Below are 25541 nucleotides of genomic sequence, written 5' to 3'. Positions count from 1 at the left end.
TGTTAAACAGAGAGTCTTTTTTATCTTTGGATCTATTTCTATTCCATGGTTTTGGGTCATACTTGGTGATATTATTGCTTTCCAAAGGCAGCAATTCTATTTTGGGGGAAATCCTGCTGGACTTCCTCATATTAAAAAGAAGTGTCAAAATGTTGAACTCCTTTCTCAACAATTTACTGCTCTTCCAGTCTCTTTCTGTATTAGATGTGAATCTCATCACCAATAAATAGTTTCAGTGTTTCTTACTTTCACTCCCTCAACAAATGTTAACACTGCCTTTCAGAGTTCAGCATTCCATTAAATGATTTGCTCTTTTCTTTTTCTTTGGTGAAGTAAATCCAATGTTTAAATGTATTCAAATGCAGTCTTTGCCTAGACCTTCTGTGGAATTAATTGCAAAGGAATATAGTAATATCAACAGTCTTTTATTCTCATGCAAAGGCATTTAAATCCTTCAAATGGACAGATACTAAATATACAAAACAATTGAGAAGAAAAGCCCATCATCTTTGGTAGTGTGATATCATTTTTCCTAATGTTTAATGTTGTTGTTTAGTCATTCTCCAAGTCTTTATGACCTTGTATGGGGTTTTCTCGGGAAAGATACTGGAGTGGTTTGCTATTTCCTTCTCCAGTGGATTGAAGCAAACAGAGACTAAAAAACTTGCCTAGCAGCTAGTGAGTATCTGAAGCCAGATTTGAACTCAAATCCTTCTGACTCTAATCCCAGTGCTCTATCCACTAAGCCACCTAGCTGCCCAACTAATTTTATATGTAATTATTCCTCATATTTTCTCCTAAAAATGTAAATCACTTCTTCTTGATATGTTTTCAGAATACATGAATTGATTTTTAGTAATAAGCAATACTTTGTATGTATGAATGTGAAGTCATCCTATACATTCCTACATTCATTCAAGAAATTCTCATTCATTGACTTTTATTTGCAGTGGGGGTGATACCGAAATGAAGTAGGATATAATCTCTTACTTTCTGGATTTGTATAGTCTAGTAAGGAAAATTTTACACATATATGAAAACACCCAAGGGATTAAGCAGAATTTAAAAAAGAGGGAGTAGGGAATCTAACAATCTGAAATAGGATAGGAATTAAACAGCTATTTTGATTTGCTTAGGACCTACTCAATTACCACTTCTATGATGCACTCTCCAGCTATCCCATTCTACTCATGTCACAAGGCTCCCTTTTCTCTTGTGAATTTCATAGTATTTACTATGGCACCAATATTTGGCACTTGTGGACTTCCTTTAGCCTTAGTTGTCTCTTTATGTCTATGTCTTTGTCTTCTCAACTAGATTATAAATACCTTAAGGTGAAAGGTTCCCTCTTTGTAAACATCATGGTGTCCAGCACTTTGCTCTTTGTACAGTAACTGCTCAATACAAGTTGTTTATCTTATTGATTAGCGAAGGTTAAACACTCAAAATAATACTATTTATTGGCCTATCTCTGTAGCCAGGTGCTTTGATTAGCTAAATGAATGATTGTGGATGCTTAGTTATAGAATTGTTTAGATAATTAAATATTCTCACTGGATGTCATCTCTTAGTGGCACTGACCAGTCACATAACGCTATTGGCCTTGTGGCTTCCATAGGATACTATAGCTGAATATACATCCATTACTTTTGGTCAGAGAATTATGGGAAAAAAGAAAGACAAAAATCAAAAGTAAACATCCTCTTTCTGCAGATGACCAAATATGTTTGTTAAGTTTAACTGTTTAGTATACATAGGGTCCTATAAACTTACACTCATCACATTTTTATGCTTTTAACCCCCCAAAACTCAAATATATGATTAAGTGCATTGTAAAAGCCATTACTGGGGTGGGACATGAGTATACAAAATCAACTGTGTCTACTCAAGTGTTACCTAAAACATGGACAGAATTTGAATTGTGCAAAAGCAGACACATAAATCCTCTTTGGCACATACATTGCCTTCTTAAATTATGAAGTACCATGCACTGTAAGTGTAGCATAAGCCATATACATAATTTATTTTCAATAAATGAAGCAGGCTATAAAATAAAATTATATCTAGGGTTGCAGAAGCATGATTTGTTTAAAAAATTACTTCTGAAGTCTGGATAAATTATTTGTGAAAAGATTGAGTGATGGCATTCAAATATAAAATACAATTCACACTGGTGTTTTAAGTTCAGCACTGCACAGCACAAAATGAAGGAAATGCTTGAACGCTAAATGCCAATTATCTTTTAGATTTCCATAGACAAATAGAGTTTTTTCAGGCCCCCATATTGATTTGTTTTTTAGTTTTAAATGTCCAATCAGCTCTTTTTTTTTGTGAGGCAATTGGGGTTAAGTGACTTGCCCAGGGTCACACAGCTAGTAAGTGTTAAGTGTCTGAGGCCAGATTTGAACTCAGGTACTCCTGACTCCAGCACTCTATCCACTGTACCACCTAGCTGTCCCCCAGTCAGCTCTTTTTGTTGTTCAGTTATTATTCAGTTGTGACTGACACTTCATGACCCCCTTTGGGTTTTCTTGGCAAAGATACCAGAGTTAATTGGCCATTTCCTTCTGCAGCTTATTTTACAGATGGGGAAACTGAGACAAACAGGGTTAAGTGACTTGCTCAGGGTCAAATAACTAGTAAGTGTCTGAGAAAGGAATGAGTAGAAAAGAACTAGGAAAGAAATAGCTGGGTGGATGATTGTTGGCAATAAATACCTCCCATAAGTCACGGCCAGAATGACCTGAATTATATTCTAGCTTCCATTCAAAAAAAAAGCATAACAAGAGATATAGTTACCCCTTTTTGACAATTTGGGGTTAGTAGTTCGACAACCATAATATAGTGGTAAAGCAGCAAGTGACTCAGTAGATAGAAAACTGGATCAGAAGTCAGGAAGATCTTTGTTCAGATCCAGCCTCAGAAACTTACTAGTGATCCTGGGCAAGTCACTTCAACTCTGTTTGCTTCAGTTACGTCATCTGAAAAATGGGGATAATAGCACCTAGCTCCCAGGATTGATATGATATGAAATAATGCTTATAAAGTATTTTGAAAACCTTAAAGATCTACATAAATGTTTAGTAGAAATAATTATCCCTTGAATCCAGAGAGCATAAATATTTCTAGCATCTTATGCTATGAAGTTCTTAAGGGGTATATTCTTATAGAGCTCTTCTACCAACTTTTTGGTATCAAATATCACACATTAGTCAGTCAGGCAGTCAATCAGTTCATCAACAAACAGAAACTGTTTATATATCTGGCAAATGGGCTCCCCCATCTTTTGATTCTTATGATCAATTGACACCTTTTGAAGACATGTTGATGAAAAGGAGAATCAGTGTCTCTTGTCTTCCTTACACTTTAGAACCATGTATATTTTTCTCATGTTATATAATTGTAAAAGTTTAAAAATACAATATGAAAAAAGTTAGTGAAGCCAATTAATGCATACAGGAGAAGTGTGTGCATAGGCATATGTAAATATAGAGATATATCCATTCATCCATGTAACTTGTAGTTACAATGCTCATGTTTGTATTGTGCATGTCCTATATCCATATATATGTGTAGAATATACATATGCATGTGCTATGTGTGTTCTAGGAGAAACAACATCTGAAATATACATTTTTTAACTAAAAACCCCATTAATAGTAAGTATAATAATAAGGACAGCAAAAATGATGGATCATTTATTTCATCAATAGTTCATAAAATGTTAAATATAAAACAATAATAGTGTGGTTACAAGTTTTATCTCAGGATCATTTCTATCTGAACTCCATCACTCCCCTCCCTCTTCTCTCTCTCTCTCTCTCTCCCTCTCCATATGTGTGTGTTTGTGTGTGATGAAAAGAATAGAATTGCTAACAGCAAAAATGACAGTAATAATGAAAGCCAACATGTCATGGTGGCAAAAGGTTAACCTTAGAATCAGGAAAACCTGGGTTTAAATTCTGTGTCTGATACATGCTAGCTGTGTGATGGGAAGTCATTTACCCTCCTGCTGCCTCAGGCAACTCACTAAAGCTATAATCTTCAAAACAGTCACTGAAAGTCAGAGATAGAGGGAGTTTCTCTACCTGGTATTCCTCATGCAGTTGAAATCACAAGTCTGTAGTTATTGTTGTTATTGTTACTTTAAAAATTATAATTATTGATGTTGATGGACACTTATATAGCACTCACAATTTGTGAAACATTTTATACAAATTTTCTAATACCTAATATTCATTGGAAACAAGTTTTAGGGAAATTTATAACCACAACAAGCTTTGTACTTCGAAAATAAATATACTATTGGCATAATATTTTATTATTGTATTGCAAAACCAATGCTGCTTCAAAGTCACTTTTAATGCATTTTGTCCTTTAGAAATAGCTCATTTTGACACAATATAGATTGAAAATGAATAATTTTTTGACATATCATAAGTCTGCTTTTCAAAATTCCTTCATTCTCTTATGCAGATGAGGAAGTAATTTGGGGACAACATATTAAAATAGTTCTAAAATCTCTTAGAAAGTGATTGGAGGGGCAGCTAGGTTGCGCAGTGGTTAGATCATCAGCCCTGGACTCAGGAGTACCTGAGTTCAAATCCGGCCTCAGACACTTAACACTTACTAGCTGTGTGACCCTGGGCAAGTCACTTAACCCCAATTGCCTCATTAAAAAAGAAAAAAAAAGAAAGGGATTAGAGTATGTACAGTGACAGAGTTTTGGTTACTTATATATGATATTTTCATAATTATATGACTATCCCAATATTTATCATTTACACATTTTAAGTTAAGCAATTTACACTCAGATGGTTTGTTGGTTTAGTGGATAGATACTAAATATTAAGTCAGAGACTTGATTCCAGATTTTGACTGTGACTCTTAACAAGCCACAACTTCCCAACCCCTAGTTTCCTTATCTATAAAATGGGAATAATAGTAGAATTCATCTCACAAATTTGTTGCGAGTATCTAATAGGTAATATATTTAAAGTACTAGTAGTAGAAGAAGAAAAGGAAGAATAAGAGGAGGAGGAGGAGGAGGAGATATAACAGTAGTAAGAGTAGTAATTGAAAATAGCCTTTCCTGATTAACCTAATGTCAACCAATCAGATGGAAACAGAGGAGAAATCATGTTATGCGAGGATATAGGAATCAATAAGATTGAAAGACTCACAAGTTCTAACATTTATGTCTTAATATGAAGTTTTTGTAGTCTACTTTACTGTTTATATAGATTGATTTTTTTGTTACTATAGTGAAGAGAACACCTTAATAGTTTAATTTAGAAATATTTATCCTCTGTTGCAAAATACCAGCTTAACTATATTTCATTAATTATTCTGTAATCCATTTCATTCACTTATAAGCAAAATTAGTAGGGATTTCAGTGCTATGAATTATGAAGCTATCTCATTATTATCAGGCATCTGAGGACCGTTATTACTTTGCATTGTGAATATTTCTAATCAAAACTGATTAAGGATATTCATGTTATAGAATAGCTACAGATATATCAACCTTTAGGTAGTCTTTAGTGAACAATTAATTTTATTGTTTACTCTTAAAATATGACAGTATCATTAAAAATAAGCTGAATGCTATTTAATAAAATGTGTTAAATTGGTCCCTATAATAGGCTTGGGTGAACTGACATGTTTAATTGGCTTTATCTATTTTATGCAAAAATCTATTTGCTCCAGTAGTTTAAAACATATTTATAATGGTATTAAAATCCCCAATAAAATTCTAACCAGGTCTTTTTTTAATATTCACAATTAATATGTTTGTTCTTTTTTCAAGTGTCAACTAGTTTAATGTAGTTTGAAGCAGTACTGTAACTCAAGGAAACAAGGTAGCTAAACAGAAAAACTAAATGTAAATACACTCTTTTTCCTCATTACTTTTGCTTTTGTCTATCAGTGACTCAGATCTCTACATAATGAATTCATATGTTTGAAGAACAATTCTTCTATAGTTGCAAGATTAGAGGATTCTAGATTTAGAGCTGGAAAGGACATCAGAGGGCATTTGGTTAACTCCCCTCATTTTATAAATGAGGGAAATGTGACTTAGAGAGAATGGGTTTGCCCAGTCCATACATTATAAATCAGAAAATTAAGATTTCGAATCCAGAACTTCTGAATAAGATCCATTTAAAATGATTCAAAGGGGTAGTCAACAAAGATTTTGAGACCTTCCTGGTCTCAAAGCCTGGGAGACCTGGGTTCCAAGATTTTCTCTGAAACATCTCTACTCTATTACTCCGGGCAATTACTCTTTCAATGCTCCACCCTCTAAGAGTTGCAGAAAAGATGCCGACTTGCATTGGGAGAGGGATATTTTTTTCCGCCCATTAATTTCCTATATTATACTAAGGAAATAATGGGTCCAATCTCCATCCCAATTTCTTTAAGGGATTCAGTGCTGAATTGGATAGCTCCTGAAAATGCTGTTAAAACTGGTGTGCTGCTATTTGTATCTAGGCCTTTGCTACCACAAAAAGTGAATAGTGGATTTTCGAATAGCACTTTAAGGTTTACAAAACTTTTCCCACACAAGTGTATGTGTATGTGTATATGTATATATATGTATGTATATATGTGTGTGTGTGTGTGTGTGTGTGTGTGTGTGTGTGTGGAGAGAGAGAGAGAGAGAGAGAGAGAGAGAGAGAGAGAGAGAGAGAGAGGATTGATCCAATTTATCCTTTACATATTCACAATAATTCAATTTTTCCTATTTATAGATCTTGTTTGTATAATGTTCCCTTCCTTTCCCTTCCCTTTCTTTTTCCATTTTCCTAGAATGTGGTCAGAAGTGAACATGACACTCTTGATGTGGTCTGATTATGGTTGGGTACAGCTAAACTTCTTCCTGGGAATTATATGTCTCTTAATATAGCCTTGCATTGCATTGCTATTTTTTTGTCCACCACATTATATCATGATTCATCATACTTAAAATTATGGGGTTTTTGCTTTTTTGATAAAAAAACAAACAAACATGATCCAGCCTTATCTTGCCCTTATGATATTGATTTGGTTTAACTCAAGTGTAAGATTTTCCAATTATCCTATTCAATTACGTCTTAATTGATTCTACCTATGATTCTAGCCTATCAAATTTTTTCTTTAATCCTGACTCTTGTCATACAATGTTAATTATCCACCCCTGGTTTATATCATCTGTAAATTTGATAAGGCTGCCATCTATACTCACATACAAATTACTATTTTATTATTACTATTTATTACTATTTTTATTCCTATTTTATTGCTATTACTATTGTTATTACTATTTTTTAAAAAAAGTTAAACTGCATAAGGTCAAACAAAAATTCCTTGGTTGCCTTCCTGGAGGTGAAGCTGACATTGAAATAAGTCTGACTATTCATAATCCACCTTACCAGATTGTTTTCTAATGAACCTTTTCCACAGGAATGATATTTGAGATTTTGTCAGAGTCATGGTCACTAACAACTTCTCTGACATTGAGCAAATGGTTTTGACTCTCCTTGTTTCAGTTTCTTCATTTGTAAAATAAGAGTACATTAGGTGAACACTAATAATATTTACTGCTATTTATATAATGCATTCAAGTCTGAAAAGCATTTTACAGGCTTTTAATACTTGGATAAGTCTTAATTCACACTAACTTGTGAATGTTTTGCCATGGGTATAATTCTCATTTTCAAATTAGCAAAAATGATTTTTAGATATGTTAAATGATTTACACATGATTATATAGCTAATAAGTTTCAGAGACAGGACTTGAATGAATATATATATATATAGATATACATACATACATATATATATGTATATATATGTATATATATATATATACACATACATACATACATACATATATTGCTAATTCTAAGTCCAAGATATGCCCTGCTTCCTTTGAGGTTCCTTCCAGCTATAAATCCATGATACTATCAACCTATTTCCCCTTCCCTTATATAGTATTTTTGGGTTTTGGGTTTTGGTTTGTTTTTTGGGCAGGGCAGTAAGTTAAGTGACTTGCCCAAGGTCACACAGCAAGTAAGTGTTACATATCGGAGGCCGAATTTGATCTCAGGTCCTCCTGAATCCAGGGCCAATGCTTTATCCATTGCGCCACCTAGCTGCCCCCTTTACATAGTGTTTTTTCCCCTTAAAGGCAACTAAGATGTAATTTCTCAAGTAATTTCTTTAAAACAATAGGTCAAAAATATCCATGACCAGAAAAAATTTATTCTTACATATGTTCCCATTTATATAAGTAAATTTTGTAAGTGAATATTAATTATATTTTTTCTAATAGGATATTGATTATAATGATGCAAGTGACAATGACATAGAGAAGCATTAAGCTCATGAATATTGAATCAAGGTGATGATGAAACTGTCACTGGAAACCTAAATACATCATTCCATGGTTTTTCAATATTTTGGAATAAGTGTGTACTTCCTGAAGGCACTAAAAAGTTGTACAACTTGCATCAATAAGTCATGGAATTTGAATATTGGATTATTATCTCAGCTGTCTGAAGCCTAGAGTGAGCTTCATGTTTTCTTATTAGAGGAAAAAAGCCCTTAGATGCTGGATAAAATATTTTTATGCATTTTATGTTTCAAGTTACTCATCATTTGACAAATGCAAATATTAAGAGTTTTAAATCAAGCAACACACTTTGCCAAAGGAGACACGATAAGTAGTTGAAGCCGTGGTTATGGTTATTAATTGATTCTAGAGACAGATGCATCTTTAAATGACTATAAATACAATGTTAGCTCTTAAAATATCAAGGTGTGAGTCATTTGCTTCACTTAGAAGTAAGAAGTGGTTTCATCCATAAAATGAGGCATTGAGAAAATTATCAACTCAATTGCTATGAAATCGTTTTTGTTGGAGATACAGTAAAAATAGGATCCTTTCTTTTCACTTTTCTAGAATTCGGTAGGCCAAAATAATTTTTTATCATCATTTATGAATAGAGAATGCAATATTTCTATTACTACTGCCACCATCAACAATAACAAAAGTTACTACCACTAACACGCATACAGGACTTTTTATGTGCCTTTGTACATTGATACTGTGGAAAGAGCACTGCATGTACAATCAGAGCATCAGAGTTTGAGTTTTGTTTCTGCTTCTTACTGCTTATGTGGAATCATTTGGTCCAAATTCATTAAGCCTCTCTGGGCCCCAATAGCCTATCTATGAATTAAAAGGGGCCCCCTTCCATATAAAAATTTATCATCCTATGTTCTCATTTGTGTCTCACAATAACCATGTGAAGCAGGTATTATGGTTAATGCATTTAACAAAAGAGGAAACAGACTCAGAAGAGATGAAAGAACTTGATTATATTTCATAGCTCTTAAGTTTAAGAGATGGAATTTGAACCCAGATTTTTGTGACTCAAAGAGAAATGGTTTGTTCATTTTTTCACAGAAGAAAAAGAAATGTGATTATTGTTAAGATATTGTTGCAGTTGTTGTATATCTGGCCTGAAATACTGAAAGGGTTCTGGGTGATACCTTGAGTATGTAGCTTTAATGTTATGTACTAGGGGTCAGCAAAATACGACTGGCCACATTAAGCCCCACCATCTTTTTGTATGGCCTGCAAGCTAATAATGAAGCCATTCTTAGTTCATGAGTGATATAGACTGTGGACCAGATTTGGCCTATGGGTCATAGTTTGCCAACACTTGGTATATATTGTAGGTCATTATTTTCTATATCATTCTGTTTCTATACGCAATATTAGCAAATTCCACACCTTCAGAAACTTGTCAATGTGACTCTAAAGTTAGAGCAATGCAAACACTATGACATCTACTGAATTTTGTGTAATGATAGTTGGAATTTCTATAATGCATTAAAGTTTTTAAAAATAGGTATTCTTATTATTTTATTAAATGAACAGAAATTGAGATTCAGAGAATTAAAGTGACTTGTGAGGAGATCATGGCTCAGTTATTGATCAGGAGCACAAGTGCTCAAAGAATACAAGTCAGGCAGTGCATGAATGAGATGATGGAGAACTCAGAGCACTGAGTTAATCAAGTGGGTGAATTGTTTCAAAAAATATCCATTGTCCTTTGAAATATACCTGAATGACCTTGATCATGAGTCTATAACTATCTCTGTGAATTTTATGTCCTTTTTACTTGTATTTCTGTAAACATTTTATTCCCAATGAAATTCTATTTTGCTCTTATTTATATTCATTTTAGTTTATATTGAATTTATTTTAATACCCTAACAACCAGTTTATATATACTGTAAAACCCTTTTCTCCCCCTCCTGGAGTTAAAAATTAAATATTACTGATGGTTATAGTACATTCGAGTTCATGTAAAGCTATTTAAATGGCTGAATGTGCTTATATTTCATATGGATACAGAACTCATATCAAATGCAAATGTTAACATTTGTTTTATGATATGTTCTTCTAGGGCCCTCCTGGAGCTGCAGGGTCAGAGGGAAGACAAGGAGAAAAGGGCGCCAAGGTAAAAACCAAAAAAAGTCCAAAGGTCCATGTTTGAGCACCCCATGAACCACCTGAAACTCACTTGAATGACAAAACCCTTTCATTGTGAATCAGTGCTGAATTTATTCATAGGTTATATTTTCTGACAGGGAGAAGCAGGATCAGAAGGTGCCCCTGGCAAAACTGGTCCTGTTGGCCCTCAAGGACCAGCAGGAAAACCTGGCCCAGAAGGTCTTCGTGGTATTCCTGGTCCTGTGGTAAGCATTCTGATGAATAGACGACACTTTCACCATACATTTCACAATATTTTTTCCTCTTTAAAATCATCTCTATTTCTTATAGGGAGAACAAGGGCTGCCTGGAGCTGCAGGCCAAGATGGTCCACCTGGTCCTTTAGTGAGTATCATCTTCTCTATTCATCTTTTTTTTTTAATGTCTTTTTTTTTTTTTTTTGGTGAGGCAATTGGGGTTGTGACTTACCCAGGGTCACACAGCTTGTAAGTGTGTCTGAGGCTGGATTTGAACTCAGGTCCTACTGAATCTAGGGCCAGTGCTCTATCCACTGCACAACCTAGCTGCCTCTCTATGCATCTTTTAAAAGCAGTAATTCCTCAAAGGATGCCTGCGATTTTAATAAATGCCTGCAATTTCAATTGAACCGTACAGTCGATGTTTGGCATTATGTTCTGGGATGTACATATCACTTCTGAAGATCCATCTTTTCATTGCCATGGATATTTAGTGTACCAATGAAGTCATCAAAACAACACTAAAATACCTGCAAAACCAATCATTTGTTCTAGGTCTTGACTCATTATTCCTGTGACTTTTCTGATTAAAAATCACAACTCCTTGTCTATCATTGTCTAGTAAAATAAGTAATCAAGCAAAACAGATTCTTGCTTCAGTCATGCTCCTCACCCCAAAGAAAATATTTCAATATGTATTCTGAGTTAATCACCTCTCATCAAAAGGCACTTATTTTAAAAACAAAATAAAACAAACAAAAACTAACTTTATATACCTGGTTGGTTTTAAGCACAGTGATTGGCACATAGTAAGCATTTAATAATTGCTTTTAGACTCATTCATTTATTCAATGCAGACACCAATTCTTCCTTGCCATAGTGGTGGTCTTTATTAGTTGCCTCATAAGTAAAAAAAAACATTCATTTTTTGGCAATCGACTTTCTGGTGAATCATCTCTTAACTTAGGTATGTTATTCTTCATATGAGAGAGGCATAGTCTGTCACTGGTCTGTTCTCAAAGTCTTTCCATCTTTCAAGAATCATACAGAATTAATGCTCTGTGGAAAGGGGTATGAAGAACTCCAAGTTGTCTTCATGTAATGATGTGGCAATAATAGTACTTCAATGGCAATGCAGTCCTGATAAAAGGGAAAATTATGCTAAGTGATGGAATACAGCCTTTGAAAAAGAGAACACTTGATTAGAAGAACATTTGGTTCTTACATTCCTTGGATGAAAAGAATATCTGTTTGGAGTAGGGACACAATTAGTCTGGCTAGAGGCCACAATTCCTCCAAAACCCAGTTGATTATGCCCTAGTTTTCCTGGCACTCTTTTAAAAAAAAATCACACTGGCCCTATGCTTATGGTCATTCTATGTCAAATAGTTCTCTCCATGAGTAATTCAGATCATCAGAAAGATAAAACATTAAACTCCATTATTGAAGAAAAGAAACATTTTCATAACAGTGAATCAGTGAATATCACTATGAGTTGGGTATATTTGTCTGCACTCTGGCCTATTTTTACACTCTCCAAATCCCCATTAATATATTTACTAGAATATCTTACTTGATTAGCTATGCTGTTTTGATGGATGGTTATTTTATGATGGGGAGAAGGGATTTACTTTGTGTCAAATATTAGGGAAAAAGAAGAAACTTTGTTTCTATAAACATAGCCCTGAGCTTCAGAAATACAGTTGTTGGCTGTGTAATTGTATTACAGTGTAGGAACACGGATAGAGAGATCACATGTTCCAACACTCATTTATAGCTCAAAAAACTTGGCCCAGAGAGGGAAATACCCGAGGTCACAGAAGCAGTAAAATAATTAAAACTTGGGACTTTATACTAGTTATTCAGCACTCTTTTCACCTTAACACCATCCTACCCCATATATGTTAAATTTCATCTTCTTTTCATAATGCCATTAGGGTTTTCTCTTTTTCACACTAGTAAATTTGAGTTTTGGCCTAAAAGAATTAATAGCCTATCTGTGGTATGACTAGATTACACCAATTAAGTTAAATAGGCAGTCCCTGTTCCCTAGAAGTTCATGACAGATACTGCAGAGCTATTCCAGACTTGGAGACCAGTGTGATCATGGTTATAGGGACAGGAAAGCATAAGACACATTGGGAAAATGGTTGAGTAATCTATATAGGGCCTGTGAAGGAGAGGAGTATTAGGTAAGACACAGGGTCAAAAAAGGTTGGAGAGGCCATTCAATGTGGAAGGCTAAAGAGACTACACTATATTTAGTGAGCAATGTGGAGCTACTAAAAATTTTTGACATGATTTTATATCCAAACTTCTAATAGAACTAATTAATCTGACAATGGTGCAGAGGAATGACATGGGTTGCAGACATTTCATTAGATACTATTGATATGTACCAGGTATGATAAAATGAGAGTCCTGCCCTAGGGTTCTTTCAGTTTGAATAGAAAGGGGAGCATTTTGATAACTGTATAATAGAGATTAAGGATTCAATCTATAAATTTTAAAGTCACCAAGAATGGAAAAGGTTGTCAAAGAAGAGTGTATAGGAAAAAAAGTGGGTCAAGGACAGACCTCTTGGGGAAAAAAAAAACAACAAAACATTTCTAGACAGATAGAAAAAGGAAACAGTGAATGAGCCGATGAAGAAACCAGACAAGAAGCAAGAGGGAATGGGAAAAGCCATATGAGGGGAATATCACAGCACACCAAGTGAGAAGAGTATAGTTGAAACTCAGGAAAGACTGTTGGATTCATGCATCAAGTAATTATTTAGTGACTTACAAAAACATAATTTTACTATAGTTTTGTTGAATAAATCCATATTCACAAGGAAGAGAGCAGAGGAAGGGATTTCTATTGATAAAGAAATTGAAATAATGATTATGGTGCAGCTAGGTGGCACTGTGGATAGAGCCACCAGCCCTGGAGGTCAGGAGGACCTGAGTTCAAATCCGGCCTCAGACACTTAACACTACTAGCTGGTGTGACCCTGGGCAAATCACTTAACCCCAATTGCCTCACCAAAAAACAAAAAACAAAAAAACAAACAAATGAAATATGATTATAGAACAAAATTTTTTCCTAAGAAATTTTGAAATAAAAAAGCAACATAGTAGCAGGAACAAAGAAGAAAGTCTCCCCCTCTTTTTTTGACAGGGGAACCTCATTGTTTTTATAGGCAGAAAAAAAACAAAAGTTGAAGAAGGGGACTAGACAAAGACAGTGGGGAGAGATATAATAGGGTATAGACCAGAACAATTGGTATTTCAAGATCTCAGAAAAGTAGTAAGTAAAGGTTTAAGGATTCAATATTGGTGGGTGTATCTTCCTGTTCGAATAAAAGAGAATGCAAAAATATAAGTAAATAACTAAAAAAAATATTTAAGGTACTAAAGAGGGATGTTATAGGATTCCATGTCCTTCCAAGTACCTAAGTTTGATTTATGAATGTGAGCCAAGATGAAGTTGTGATTAGCATCTGAAAAGAGTAGAAAAAGAAAAGCAAAGAGTAGAGCTGTTTTGCAATAAAAACTATAAAAAATCTGATAGTAATTGACAAAGAGATAGATTAAAGAAACAGTAAATGTCAAAACTAAATTCAAGAGCAAAAATATGAAGTGAATTTGAGTAAGAATGGTTTCCTGACTTTCCTCCAGAAACATTCAGCAATTTTTGGAGTGGAACAATGAGAAATCAGATTGTAGGAGTTGCCTAAGCATGGAAACAGGCAAAATTTCAAGAGGGTGAAGAATTGATAATAGTGCTAGTGAGAGCATCTTTGAAAATCATTGTTCTATGGTCCAGATTGAGTGCATAGAGAATAAAAGCAGTAAAGAACTGATAGACTGGAAGAATGGGTTAGGTGAGAGGATTGAAGTCCTGGGAAGAGTCACAATGAGTTTATTTAATACGTTTTTTAATAAGGTAAGTGAGGGAGAGGAGTTTATAGTTAGGGAGAAGTTGAGAATATTGAAGGTAGAATAGATATCAGTGATGAGGCAAGTCCCCCACTGTATCTTCAGTGTTGGCTGACTGAAACTGAAGATCATTCAGTGTTCAAGATCATTAGAGTTGACTAGGTTGAAGAACTCTGAAATCGAAGTATCCAAGTCACTTCATCAAACATTAATTCAGCTCATACTTTATCTAAGGTACAGTACAATTGGATAGGTTTTCATTATGGATGTTCATGTCTAAGTGAGTAATCATTTACTGTGCATGCCTTAATCATCTTATGTGTTATCTCTATATTCAGATTCACCAGAAAGTAGAAATCATGTTTCCTATTATTTTTTAAATCTCAAAGTGAAGCCCTGACTGAGCAGAACCAGAACACTTTTTTTTTTGGTTGTTTTTGTTTTTGTTTTTGTTTTTTTTTGGGGGGGGTTGGTTTTGGTTTGTTTCTTTGTTTTGCAGGGCAATGAGGGTTAAGTGACTTGCCCAGGGTCACACAGCTAATAAGTGGCAAGTGTCTGAGACCGGATTTGAACTCAGGTCCTTCTGAATCCAGGGCCAGTGCTTTATCCACTGCTCCACCTAGCTGCCCCCTCATGTTATTTTTTAAAAGTATGTTAGAAAGGAAGCCAATTGTTGTAATTATATGAACATAGAAGGTTCATTTATGAATTCTTATCTTTGGAGGAGGGGTGGTTACGAGTGCTAATTTTTCTTAGGTGACAAGGATCAATTAACATATTTTTATATACTAATGCAGTCAGTCAATGCCAAATTTTTTTCAATGTAAGTTTAAAAGACATAAAATTTTGAGTGGTCTTTGGTCAGTAAAATGGCTAATATCCTAGGGCTGCCAGTCTGGGTACAAGACCATTTGGAATAACTTTCTGTATATGCTCTCATATTTGCAAAGGAACCGCTGTTAATTTTGATATCTATTGACTGCACTTGAGAGGGTTTTGGCAGAAAAAAAATGTCTGCCTAATGTCTACTGAAGTTGCCAGAGGTTTTTCCTTATTAAACAGGATTTCCAACAAGTGTTCTGACCTTTCTCAAGATGAAGTGAAGAAACCAGACTGGAGACTTCCTTCAGCTAATACTAAAATAAAAACCATCAGAGGAATACCCCACTAGACCTCATGTGACCAGAGTTACTTCTTGTTTCTGACTCCTGGCTAAATGTATGTAAATAGTGTAGTCAACAGTACAATTAAAAACTGGTTTGTGCCCAAGTGAAATAGTTAGGATAAGAGTCTAAACTACATAGTCTGAATAAAGGTCTTATTGATGCAAGGACATTTTGGGTGGCATTTATAAGGTGATTAAGTGTTAGGACTTGCATGGCTGCCATTAGTTTCAATTTAGTTGCTTTACTGCTTTCTGAATCTTAGTGAAAAGGTTCTCAAAGAGATTAAGAGAATGTTCAGTGGAGCTCTATACAGAGTGACCTTTGTTTAATGTTACACTTTTTTAAAAACTAAATAGAATTCGATTCTAATAGTCAATTTTACCATATTATGAAGGAAAATGCTTCCCCACACAGACTTAAGACGACAAAGTAGCAGATCAGAGTCAACCCTGACTCTTTTCCCCTCTCGTCTTCCCTGCCCATATCCAGTATCTTACCAAGTGTTGTTGATCTATCTCCACCTCATATTTTGCATCCATCTCTTTCCTTTCCCTTGTTTATGCAGACACTACCTAGGTTCAACCTTTCATCATCTTTCACATAGACTGTTGGAATATCCTCATCATTGGACTCTCAGCTCTAGGCTCTTCCCTCAATAATCCATTGTCTACAAAGATAGCTTCCTAAAGCGAATGTCTTTCACTTGCTCCAGAAGCTTCAGCTGTGCCACATTGTCTCTTAAGAGCAACTACAAATTCTTCAATTTGTTTCTTAATGCCTTTCATAATTTGGTTTCAGCCTATCTTTTTCAGGTCTCTTGCATATTATTCCATTTCCATATATTATATATTCCAACCAATTGCCCTACTTCTTATTCCCCAGATTGCATTCCATCAGTTCCCTTCATGACTCTGGCATAGAATCAATTTCCTCCTCACTTTTGATCTTTAGAATCCCTGTGTTTTTCAGGGTTCAGTTCATGGCATCTCTAATGAAAGGTTTTTATAGACATTGCTCTTCCTTGGTTCTTTCTCCTCTCCTCCTGAAATTTTAAGAATATGTTTCTATATGAATATTAGTGTTCATTGTTATTTCCTTACATATTAAATTCTCTCCATTGAAAGTAAGTTCTTTGAAGGTAAAGATTTTTTGAGTTTGCCTTTGGACCTCAGCACCTGGCACAGTGCCTTCAGCAGAAAGGCACTTAATAAATCAAATGATATTTTTATGGAAGCATCTGTCAAGTGATATATTTCCCCTGAAAACTTAATCTTGTAATTTAGGAAACACATTTATTTTTTTTTTAAACTATTCCACTTTCAAGCTTAGGTGGAAAATATTTCCTTGCTTATTTTATTTTCCCTCATAAAATGTTAATTGTAATAGTTTCCACAACCAGTCTAACTTTAAGTAGAACTAAGTAAGTGAAACTATTCTTTGGAGTCCCTTATCCTTCATGTGATCAGCTCAGCCTAATCACAATTAAAGAATCATAGAATTATTTTAAAGAAATAATTGTGTTCTTCCTTAACCTTATAGTTTGGAATATTAATTTTATTTCCAAGCAAACTAATTTTCACAACATACTACTTTCTTCCTTCCTCCTCCTTCCTTCCTTCCTTCCTTCCTTCCTTCCTTCCTTCCTTCCTTCCTTCCTTCCTTCTCCTTCCTTCCTCCTTCCTTCCTTCCTTTCTCCCTTCCTCCCTTCCTCCCTTCCTCCCTTCTCCCTTCCTTCCTCCCTTCCTCCTTCCTTCCTCTCTTCCTCCCATCCTTTTCTTCTTCCTCCATCTTCTTTTCTCTCTATTGTCTCTCTCTCTGTGTATGTGTGTTTTGACACATTACTAAAATAGCTAAAGCGATTTTTTTAAATAGGAAAGCCCTGTATATAGGTTCAGAACAAAAGGATGGGTTTCAATCTGGATTTTTATCATAGTTATTATCATTTTTGCTGGGTTTGTAGCAACTTTATATGATATTAGTGTGTATAGCGCTGCTTATTAATTGAGCAACCTGGTATATCAATGTATTGCTGTTCCATTCACTTAAATGTATTCCAACCTTTAGATAAGTTTCAAGGGCCATCGCTGCTTTGAGTTTCAATGAAACTAATACCAAAGCAAATATCTGTAACACACAACACTGCAGGTGAAAATGTTGGACTTTGTAATACTGAAGCTTAAGCATATTACCATCCCTGTTTTTTCCTTTTCATTTATTTTCATGATATTATGTATTTGCCAAAGGTTTTTATATCTTATTGCATTCTGAAGTGAAATAGAAACCTACATCCCCTTTAGATAACATTTTCCAAAATAAAAATGTTGAGGGTTTTGAATTTGTGTCAGTTCATAGGGTCACCCATTACTGTAACTAGTATCCTAATTTCAGAGTTGTTCACTCCCAGGAGGAGATTGGTAATAATGAGATGCAGGGTCAGCTCAGCAAGCCCATCTTAAAACATGAATCTTATATGAAATGATTCTCTTAGGGAAACTAGCAGATTTCCTTTAATCCTTTTAAAGAGGCTACTTGAAGAGAGGATTGTTGAAGGATACAAAAACTCGTAGGTAGAATCTAATAACCTTCTTCCCAAATTATTTTCAAAGATTAAATTTAAGTTTTAAGTTAGAACAAGTGTACACACCTGGTGTTCTATCATGCAATTTTTATGTTGAAAACAGAAAGGATTTAGAATCTTTATATTTATTAATAAGTAAATTAATACAAATGTGTGTATCTTATAAGATCAGTATTTCTTCTCATAATTACACATGGATAAAATCACTATTACCCTTCAAGCAAGCTCTTGATCATATATGTAGTCATATGTATTTGAGACATTTGAATTCTAATGCAAAAAAAGAGGTGACACTATAGAGATGGAATATCTGAGTTCAGGTCATTTCTGTGACACTCTTTGACCTTGAGGAGGGCCCATAACCTCGCAGTCCTCTGGGGCCCTACTTTCTTAAAAGTGTGGGTCATGACCCCATATGGGGTCATGTAACTGATGTGAGGGTTGGCGAAAAATTTGGTAAAAGTTAATGGTCATAGGGGTAGCTAGGTGGCACAGTGGATAAAGCACTGGCCTTGGATTCAGGAGGACCTTAGGTTCAAATCTGGTCTCAGAACTTGACACATAACTAGCTGTGTGACCCTGGCAAGTCACTTAACCCTCATTGCCCTGCTAAAACAAAAAACCAAAAAAACCAAAGCAAAACCCAAAGTAAAAGGTCATGGGGCAGCTAGGTGGTGCAGTGGGGGGCAGCTAGGTGGCACAGTGGATAGAACACCGGCCCTTGAGTCAGGAGGACCTGAGTTCAAATCTGGTCTCAGACATTCAACACTTACTAGCTGTGTGACCCTGGGCAAGTCACTTATCCCCAACTGCCTCACACAAAAAAAGTAAAAGGTCATGAATACCTATTTTATATACCTATATATCCAGGATTGCATAAAAATTTCTCTAGTGAAAAGGGGTTGCAAGTGGAAAAAGTTTGAGAAAATGGAAACCTGCATTAATAAAGAAAGTTGCCTCAAGTGGGAGTTGATATATTAATGAATCATAGGTCCAATCACTCTCTAGTCAGTTCTATGACTGAAGGAATATAAAATGAGAAAGGAAAAGGAACTAATGTGTTTGAACCAGCTTCTTTTTCATTCTGTTCAAGGGAAGTGCATTTTAACTGGCAAAAGTTAATTATCCAAATATAGCTATCTATATAGAACCTCTATGTAGTTTATTTCAGACAATGATTTTATAATTGGTTTGACTTTATCTAACATTAATAGGAGTACAGTTACTTTTACATGGTTGGAATATACCTGAAATAGTCCCACTTCCTGCAGATTTTAGGAGACCTAACTATACATCTCCTATTCTAAGAAATCTTACCTTAAAAAATCAAATGTGGGTTTGCTCTGAAAAAGACTTGCCTTAGAGACCCATTTCCATCTTAAATTTTATATAACTCATTACATTCATCTGAATGAGTTATTCAATACATGGTATTGGTTATCATTTTTTTTTCTTAATTGATGGAGCTCACCAGACCTCTGATCCCCAGAAAGTTGGTGGGGATTATATTTCTGACTGTTAATATTTTAATTAGCAGGATGAAGCATATTATTTTTTTTAACACAAATGATATCCTGTCTTTTCTGATATGTATATGGGTTTAGCCAGAGTTAGTGAGCTGGGACCATAGTGCTTTAGCAAATTAGATAGTATTTCATCTTTAGAGTCCAGTGTTAAAATCCTGCTCAGGATGTATTTAAAAATGAATTTTGACAGCTTCCTCTAGTCCCATTATACCTATCTCAGGTACAAGAATGTAGCATGATTGCTGATCCCTTCACAAGAGACCCTGGGCTAGAATAAAAGAAATTCTGAGCTGGGATTGATCAACCACCTCCAACCCTGTTCAAAAGAGTATTGTTGGACTTAATTCATTTCCTGGATAGAAGGGGCTTCATGTGTAAATTAGTACGTGATGTCCATTATTATTATTAGAATTATATAAGGAAGTTGGCAGATAGATGAACTTATTAGGTCCAACTAAAGCCAAATACTCTCAGATGTCTGCATGTTAATTTAACTCACGCAAAGAAAGAGATTGTTCCTAATATGGAATGTTATAAAGCTTTCTTTTTTCAAAGGGACTAAGCCATTCAATCTTATCAGTCCCCTTCCTTGAAATTTCAAAACTTAGGTCATTGTGATTTAGTTAATTTAGGCACTTATTTGAGTTTCGGTCTTAATCCCAAGAACTCATATTTTGATAAGACAGTTAAGATTTTAAAAAGACGTATCTAGGAAAAGTTTCACCATGTAACAGTGGAGGCTGTTGCCCCATAGTTTGAGACCCTGACAAATATGAAAAAATGTATGTAGGGTATTACAATTCAAAGACAATATCCCTTTAAGAGTTTTATATATTTTATTTGTAATTAAAACCATTTACTTGTGGAGAGGAGACATCTGCACAGTTAGGCATACATTTAAACATCATTACATATTACAATATTTCTAGGGCCTATGATTTCATTGGTTTGGGTACTCTCTCCAATTGTACTCTCTGCCCTAGTTGACAATTTTCATGAGTGTATAGTAGAGACAATTCATCTCATAGTAACATATTTCTCAGAAACAAGTGTTTTCTTCTCATACAGCAAAAATCTACTCTCCATCTCCAGACCCATACTTAAAGCCTTTCTGGCTCAGTAGGACCTATTAGGTGGCAATTGGCCAGCAGGTTTCAAGATCTTGAGGTTAATCTTTACTGGAGGATTAATAATTTGGAAATGATTGAAATTCTACTTATAATGGTATTTTTGTAGTCTTTTTTTTTTTAAGGCAATGGGGGTTAAGTGACTTGCCCACGGTCACACAGCTAGTAAGTGTCAAGTGTCTGAGGTCAGATTTGAACTCAGGCACTCCTGAATCCAGGGCCGGTGCTTTAACCACTGCGCCATCTAGCTGCCCGGCTTTATATATATATATATATATTTTTTTTTTTTTTATTTTTTATTTTATTTTTTGTGGGGCAATGGGGGTTAAGTGTCTTGCCCAGGGTCACACAGCCAGTAAGTGTCAAGTGTCTGAGGCCGGATTTGAACTCAGGAACTCCTGAATCTAGGGCCAGTGCTTTATCCACTGCACCACCTAGCCGCCCCCTTGTAGTTTTAACATCATAGGGATGAAGAAACTCACTACCGATGGAGCTATTCTGCAAAATTTTGTCTTAGAGAGGTGCCTAGAATATTAAGAGATTAACTGGTATATGCCATGTAGGACTTGAACCCAGGACTTACTGACTTGGAAACAAGCTTTCTATCTGTCATACCATAGCAGCCACTTTGTTTTTGTTAAGTCATTGACTTCATTGGAGAAAGGCCTTTTGTTAATACAAGTTAGCTGTATCTTATCATTTTTATTTGTGAAATAAAAACTAGTCCCATTATAAACAGGTTTCTCTCTATCTTCATGAGTTAATTTTTTAGACTACAAATAAAAACAAATGAGTTCCAAAAAGCTACCAGAGAGATTAAAATTATAGATTTATTGTACCTTAGAATATCTGAGAAGATAAAATATATTTTATTGATATCTACATTTGTTTTCCTCATTAAAATAAATTTGTGTGGTATACAAGGTTTTTGGGTACTCCCCACTAAAATTAACATGCATAGTCTGATATTTGTATTGAACTGATGCTATATATTAAAAATGTTGTAGTTTTTAAATCTTTTTTTTTTACTATTATGTGTTTTTTAGGTGTTTTATAGAAAAAAGTATAAAAGAAAGCTCTGAATAGAGCATATACAAGAAAATATGTGGCAAAATGACAAACCACAAATAAACCACAAACATTGCTCATATCTTTACTTTAAAGAGGATTTTCCTTAAAAGCCTTGAGAAATGGTTTTAGTTGGTACTATTCCTATGTCACATATGAAGAAACTGAGGCTTATACCAGGAAAGTTGCTTATGCATTGTGACAGAACTAGCAAGTGGCAAAGCCAGAGCTCAAACCCAGTTCTCCACACCATTAACTCACTGTTTGTTTCCCCATTCACTACACCATACTATCTACATACACTCATAAAAGTAATAATGTTCATCCTCTCCCCCCACTACCCTTTTATCATATTAAAAAAAATGTTCCTGCATCACCTTAAGTTTGGTTGTGAAGAGAATAAAATCTAGATACTGAAAAGGTTCAAGACATTAGTATAAGAGTTCTCTAGGGTTGATCTCAAGTTACAAGGTCACATATTATATCAAAGGAATTAATAAGCTGGTTTGAAATCACTCCACATTATGATATCATGATATGGACAAAGTTTTTACATATAATGACCATGTATATGAAAGAAATATGACAGAGATATTACAATATCTAAAAGTTCCAAAATAAGGAATTAAGTTGGTATATAAGAACAAAAAAATCACAACAAGAATTATGGGACAAGAAGAAAGGTGAAACAGGAAATATAGTCATCTGTTTAGAGACCTAAAATGAGGAAGTAGTAATATATTAAAAAGGGAAAGAAAGAATCATACCAAGAGTCAGGAGATATTAGTCATTAGGTCTTAATCCCATCACAAATAACCTGTTAGAAAAAAAAATGTAATTTTCAATGACAATTCACATTTATGTGAAATTTTTTTTGGGGGGTGGGCGGTGAGGCAATTGGGGTTAAGTGATTTGCCCAGAGTCATACAGCTAGTAAGTATCAAGTGTCTGAGGCTGGATTTGAACTCAGGTCCCCCTGACTCCAGGGCCGGTGCTCTATCCACTGTGCCACCTAGCAGCCCCTATATGGTACTTTTAAAGGGTGTGTGTGTGTGTGTGTGTGTGTGTGTGTGTGTGTGTGTGTGTGTGTGTGTGTGTGTGTATGTGTGTGTACTTTGCCCACAACAACCCTGCAGTGAAGGTGGTACAAATTAGTTTGTTAACATCATTGTACCTAAGTTTCCTCATGTGCATAAGGAGGATTTGGAATTGATGATTTTTAAATATTTCTTCTAGCTTTTACAAGTTTTCCTGTCTCTAGTGGCTTAATAATTGTGTTGAGCTAGCTAAATGGAGAACCATTCTGGAAAAAAAAAAAAAAAGAACTGGAGCAATGAGCATGAGAAAACATTTTATCTTCCCTTTTGTTTCCAAAATATGGAGGAAATTTTCAATATGTGTCCTTATTGCCTGTCAATATATCATACAGAAATAATTCAGCATCAAAAAACACTGTGATGATTATTATTTTTTTGAGACATCCTCTTAAACTTTTGGAAGAAAAACAATTGGAAAAGGAGGGAAATGGCAAGAAACAATCTATTGGTCAAAATATTATGATAGAGCTTGGAAATCTTTTTGTCTGAAAAGCTCGTTATACATGTCTTCACTTTTCTTTTTCTCTTAATTATACATTTGTCTAAACAGTTCCCTATTCCTTCTTCAGAATCAGAAATGTTACTCTTACCAAATAGTAAGACACACTGATTTAAGAATACATGTAGTGGGGCAGCTAGGTGGCGCAGTGGATAGAGCACTGGTCCTGGATTCAGGAGTACCTGAGTTCAAATCCGGCCTCAGACACTTAACACTAGCTGTGTGACCCTGGGCAAGTCACTTAACCCCAATTGCCTCACTAAAAAAAAAAAAAAATTAAAAAAAAAAAAAAGAATACATGTAGGTATTTAAGGTCCCAAGATTCATATTTATTTCTACCATAATTATGTTGAAATATCTTTTTCTAAGATCTGACTAACTCTGTGGTAATCCACTATAACTGTATATCAAACTTACTAATGTTACGCTTTTTGTCTCATTGTTTGACCTAGGGCCCCCCTGGCTTACCTGGACTGAAGGGTGACCCTGGCTCTAAAGGGGAGAAGGTAAGCTAAGCATGTACCACTGAAAACACACATGTATACATACACATACATAATGCATATACATATGAGTGCAAGTACATAATGTACATATATACACCAGTATATGTATACAATGTATCTATCATCTATCATCATATATTCCTCATAATAGAAGTACTTGATAGGCATAGAAACAACTAAAAGACAAAAAGAATGGCCTTTATGAATAAATGATTTCCCTACTTTAATGAAAAATATATGTTGAAATTTCATCACTTTTTAAATATTATTCTACTTTTTTGCCACCCTAACCAATCTGATTGCCATGAAATCTCACTCTTCCAGCTATATTCAGGAAAGATGTGTTCTGTCAAGTATGGAACAGTGAGAGAATTGCAGGATGTTTCATTTGTTCACCACCACCTCTATCACCATCCCCTTCTATGTCCCCATCAAAGAACCATATGGAGAAAGCATATGGATATACTAAAATAACTGTCCATAAAATGAACAGATAGGATAATGAAATGCCAGCGTTGACAGTTTTTAACAGGAAAATATGAAAGTTGAATGGATAAATATTAGAGATTTGACAGGGCTTTGTACAATGTGAAAAATAATTGGGAAGAATGAAAAACCAGGTAATATATAAGATTTAGAAATTTTGTTGAAAGAATGTATAAGCTCTGAAGAAATATAATACTTCAGTGAGAGATGCTCATTAAAATATTTTTTCCTTTTGCTTTGTTTCTAATGTAACATAATCTGTTTATTATTGATTAGCTAGTGATGAAGACTCCTTATGGTAGAGAGTTGATTCAGTTCTTCAGGAAAGCTAATCTCAATTTTCTTTCAAATAATCTATTGGGTAAACAAAGATCTAAACATAGAAGAGTTAGTTGTAGAGTGAGTATGCTGATAAATGTTAAAGAATTAGCTCTCCAGGAAAAAACAATGTACACACACAATGCACTTTCAAGTTTAAACTGCATATTAATATTTTCTCCATTATGTTCTCATGACAAAAAAAAAACAAAACAAAACACACCCTGATTTTGAGGATTTACTGATTTCAAAGGTGTAAATGCTCACATTAAAAAGTAATAATCAATTCTCTGGAGTTGATAAAAGGTGTCTCTAAGACACATTTGGTTGAATACTATCTAGCACTTCTTGTGCTGCTTTCTCATTCATATCTCTTTTGTTGGTTATTTCAAGGATTCATTTAGGATTATTTAGGAGGGCAGGGGAGGGATTTAACTTTTGGACTATAGGAGTAAAGCTACAAAGGTATCAAATTGAATTTGATACCACAAATATAGTTTAACT

The 25541-nt window shown here is 34.7% G+C and overlaps 1 protein-coding gene across 1 annotated transcript in view; it reads left to right on the top strand.

Annotated features, from left to right (window-relative positions):
• The window catches only part of COL11A1 (collagen type XI alpha 1 chain), a 290689-nt gene that overhangs the window by 249102 nt on the left and 16046 nt on the right, over positions 1-25541 (top strand). The window contains 4 exon segments of the mRNA XM_044002791.1: positions 10461-10514; positions 10645-10752; positions 10838-10891; positions 24180-24233. Of these exon segments, the coding sequence (XP_043858726.1) occupies positions 10461-10514; positions 10645-10752; positions 10838-10891; positions 24180-24233 (270 nt within the window).

The sequence above is a fragment of the Dromiciops gliroides genome, chromosome 4, assembly GCF_019393635.1.
Source record: "Dromiciops gliroides isolate mDroGli1 chromosome 4, mDroGli1.pri, whole genome shotgun sequence".
In the NCBI taxonomy this organism is placed as follows: Eukaryota; Metazoa; Chordata; class Mammalia; order Microbiotheria; family Microbiotheriidae; genus Dromiciops; species Dromiciops gliroides.
This window is presented reverse-complemented; position numbering and strand designations above follow the sequence as displayed.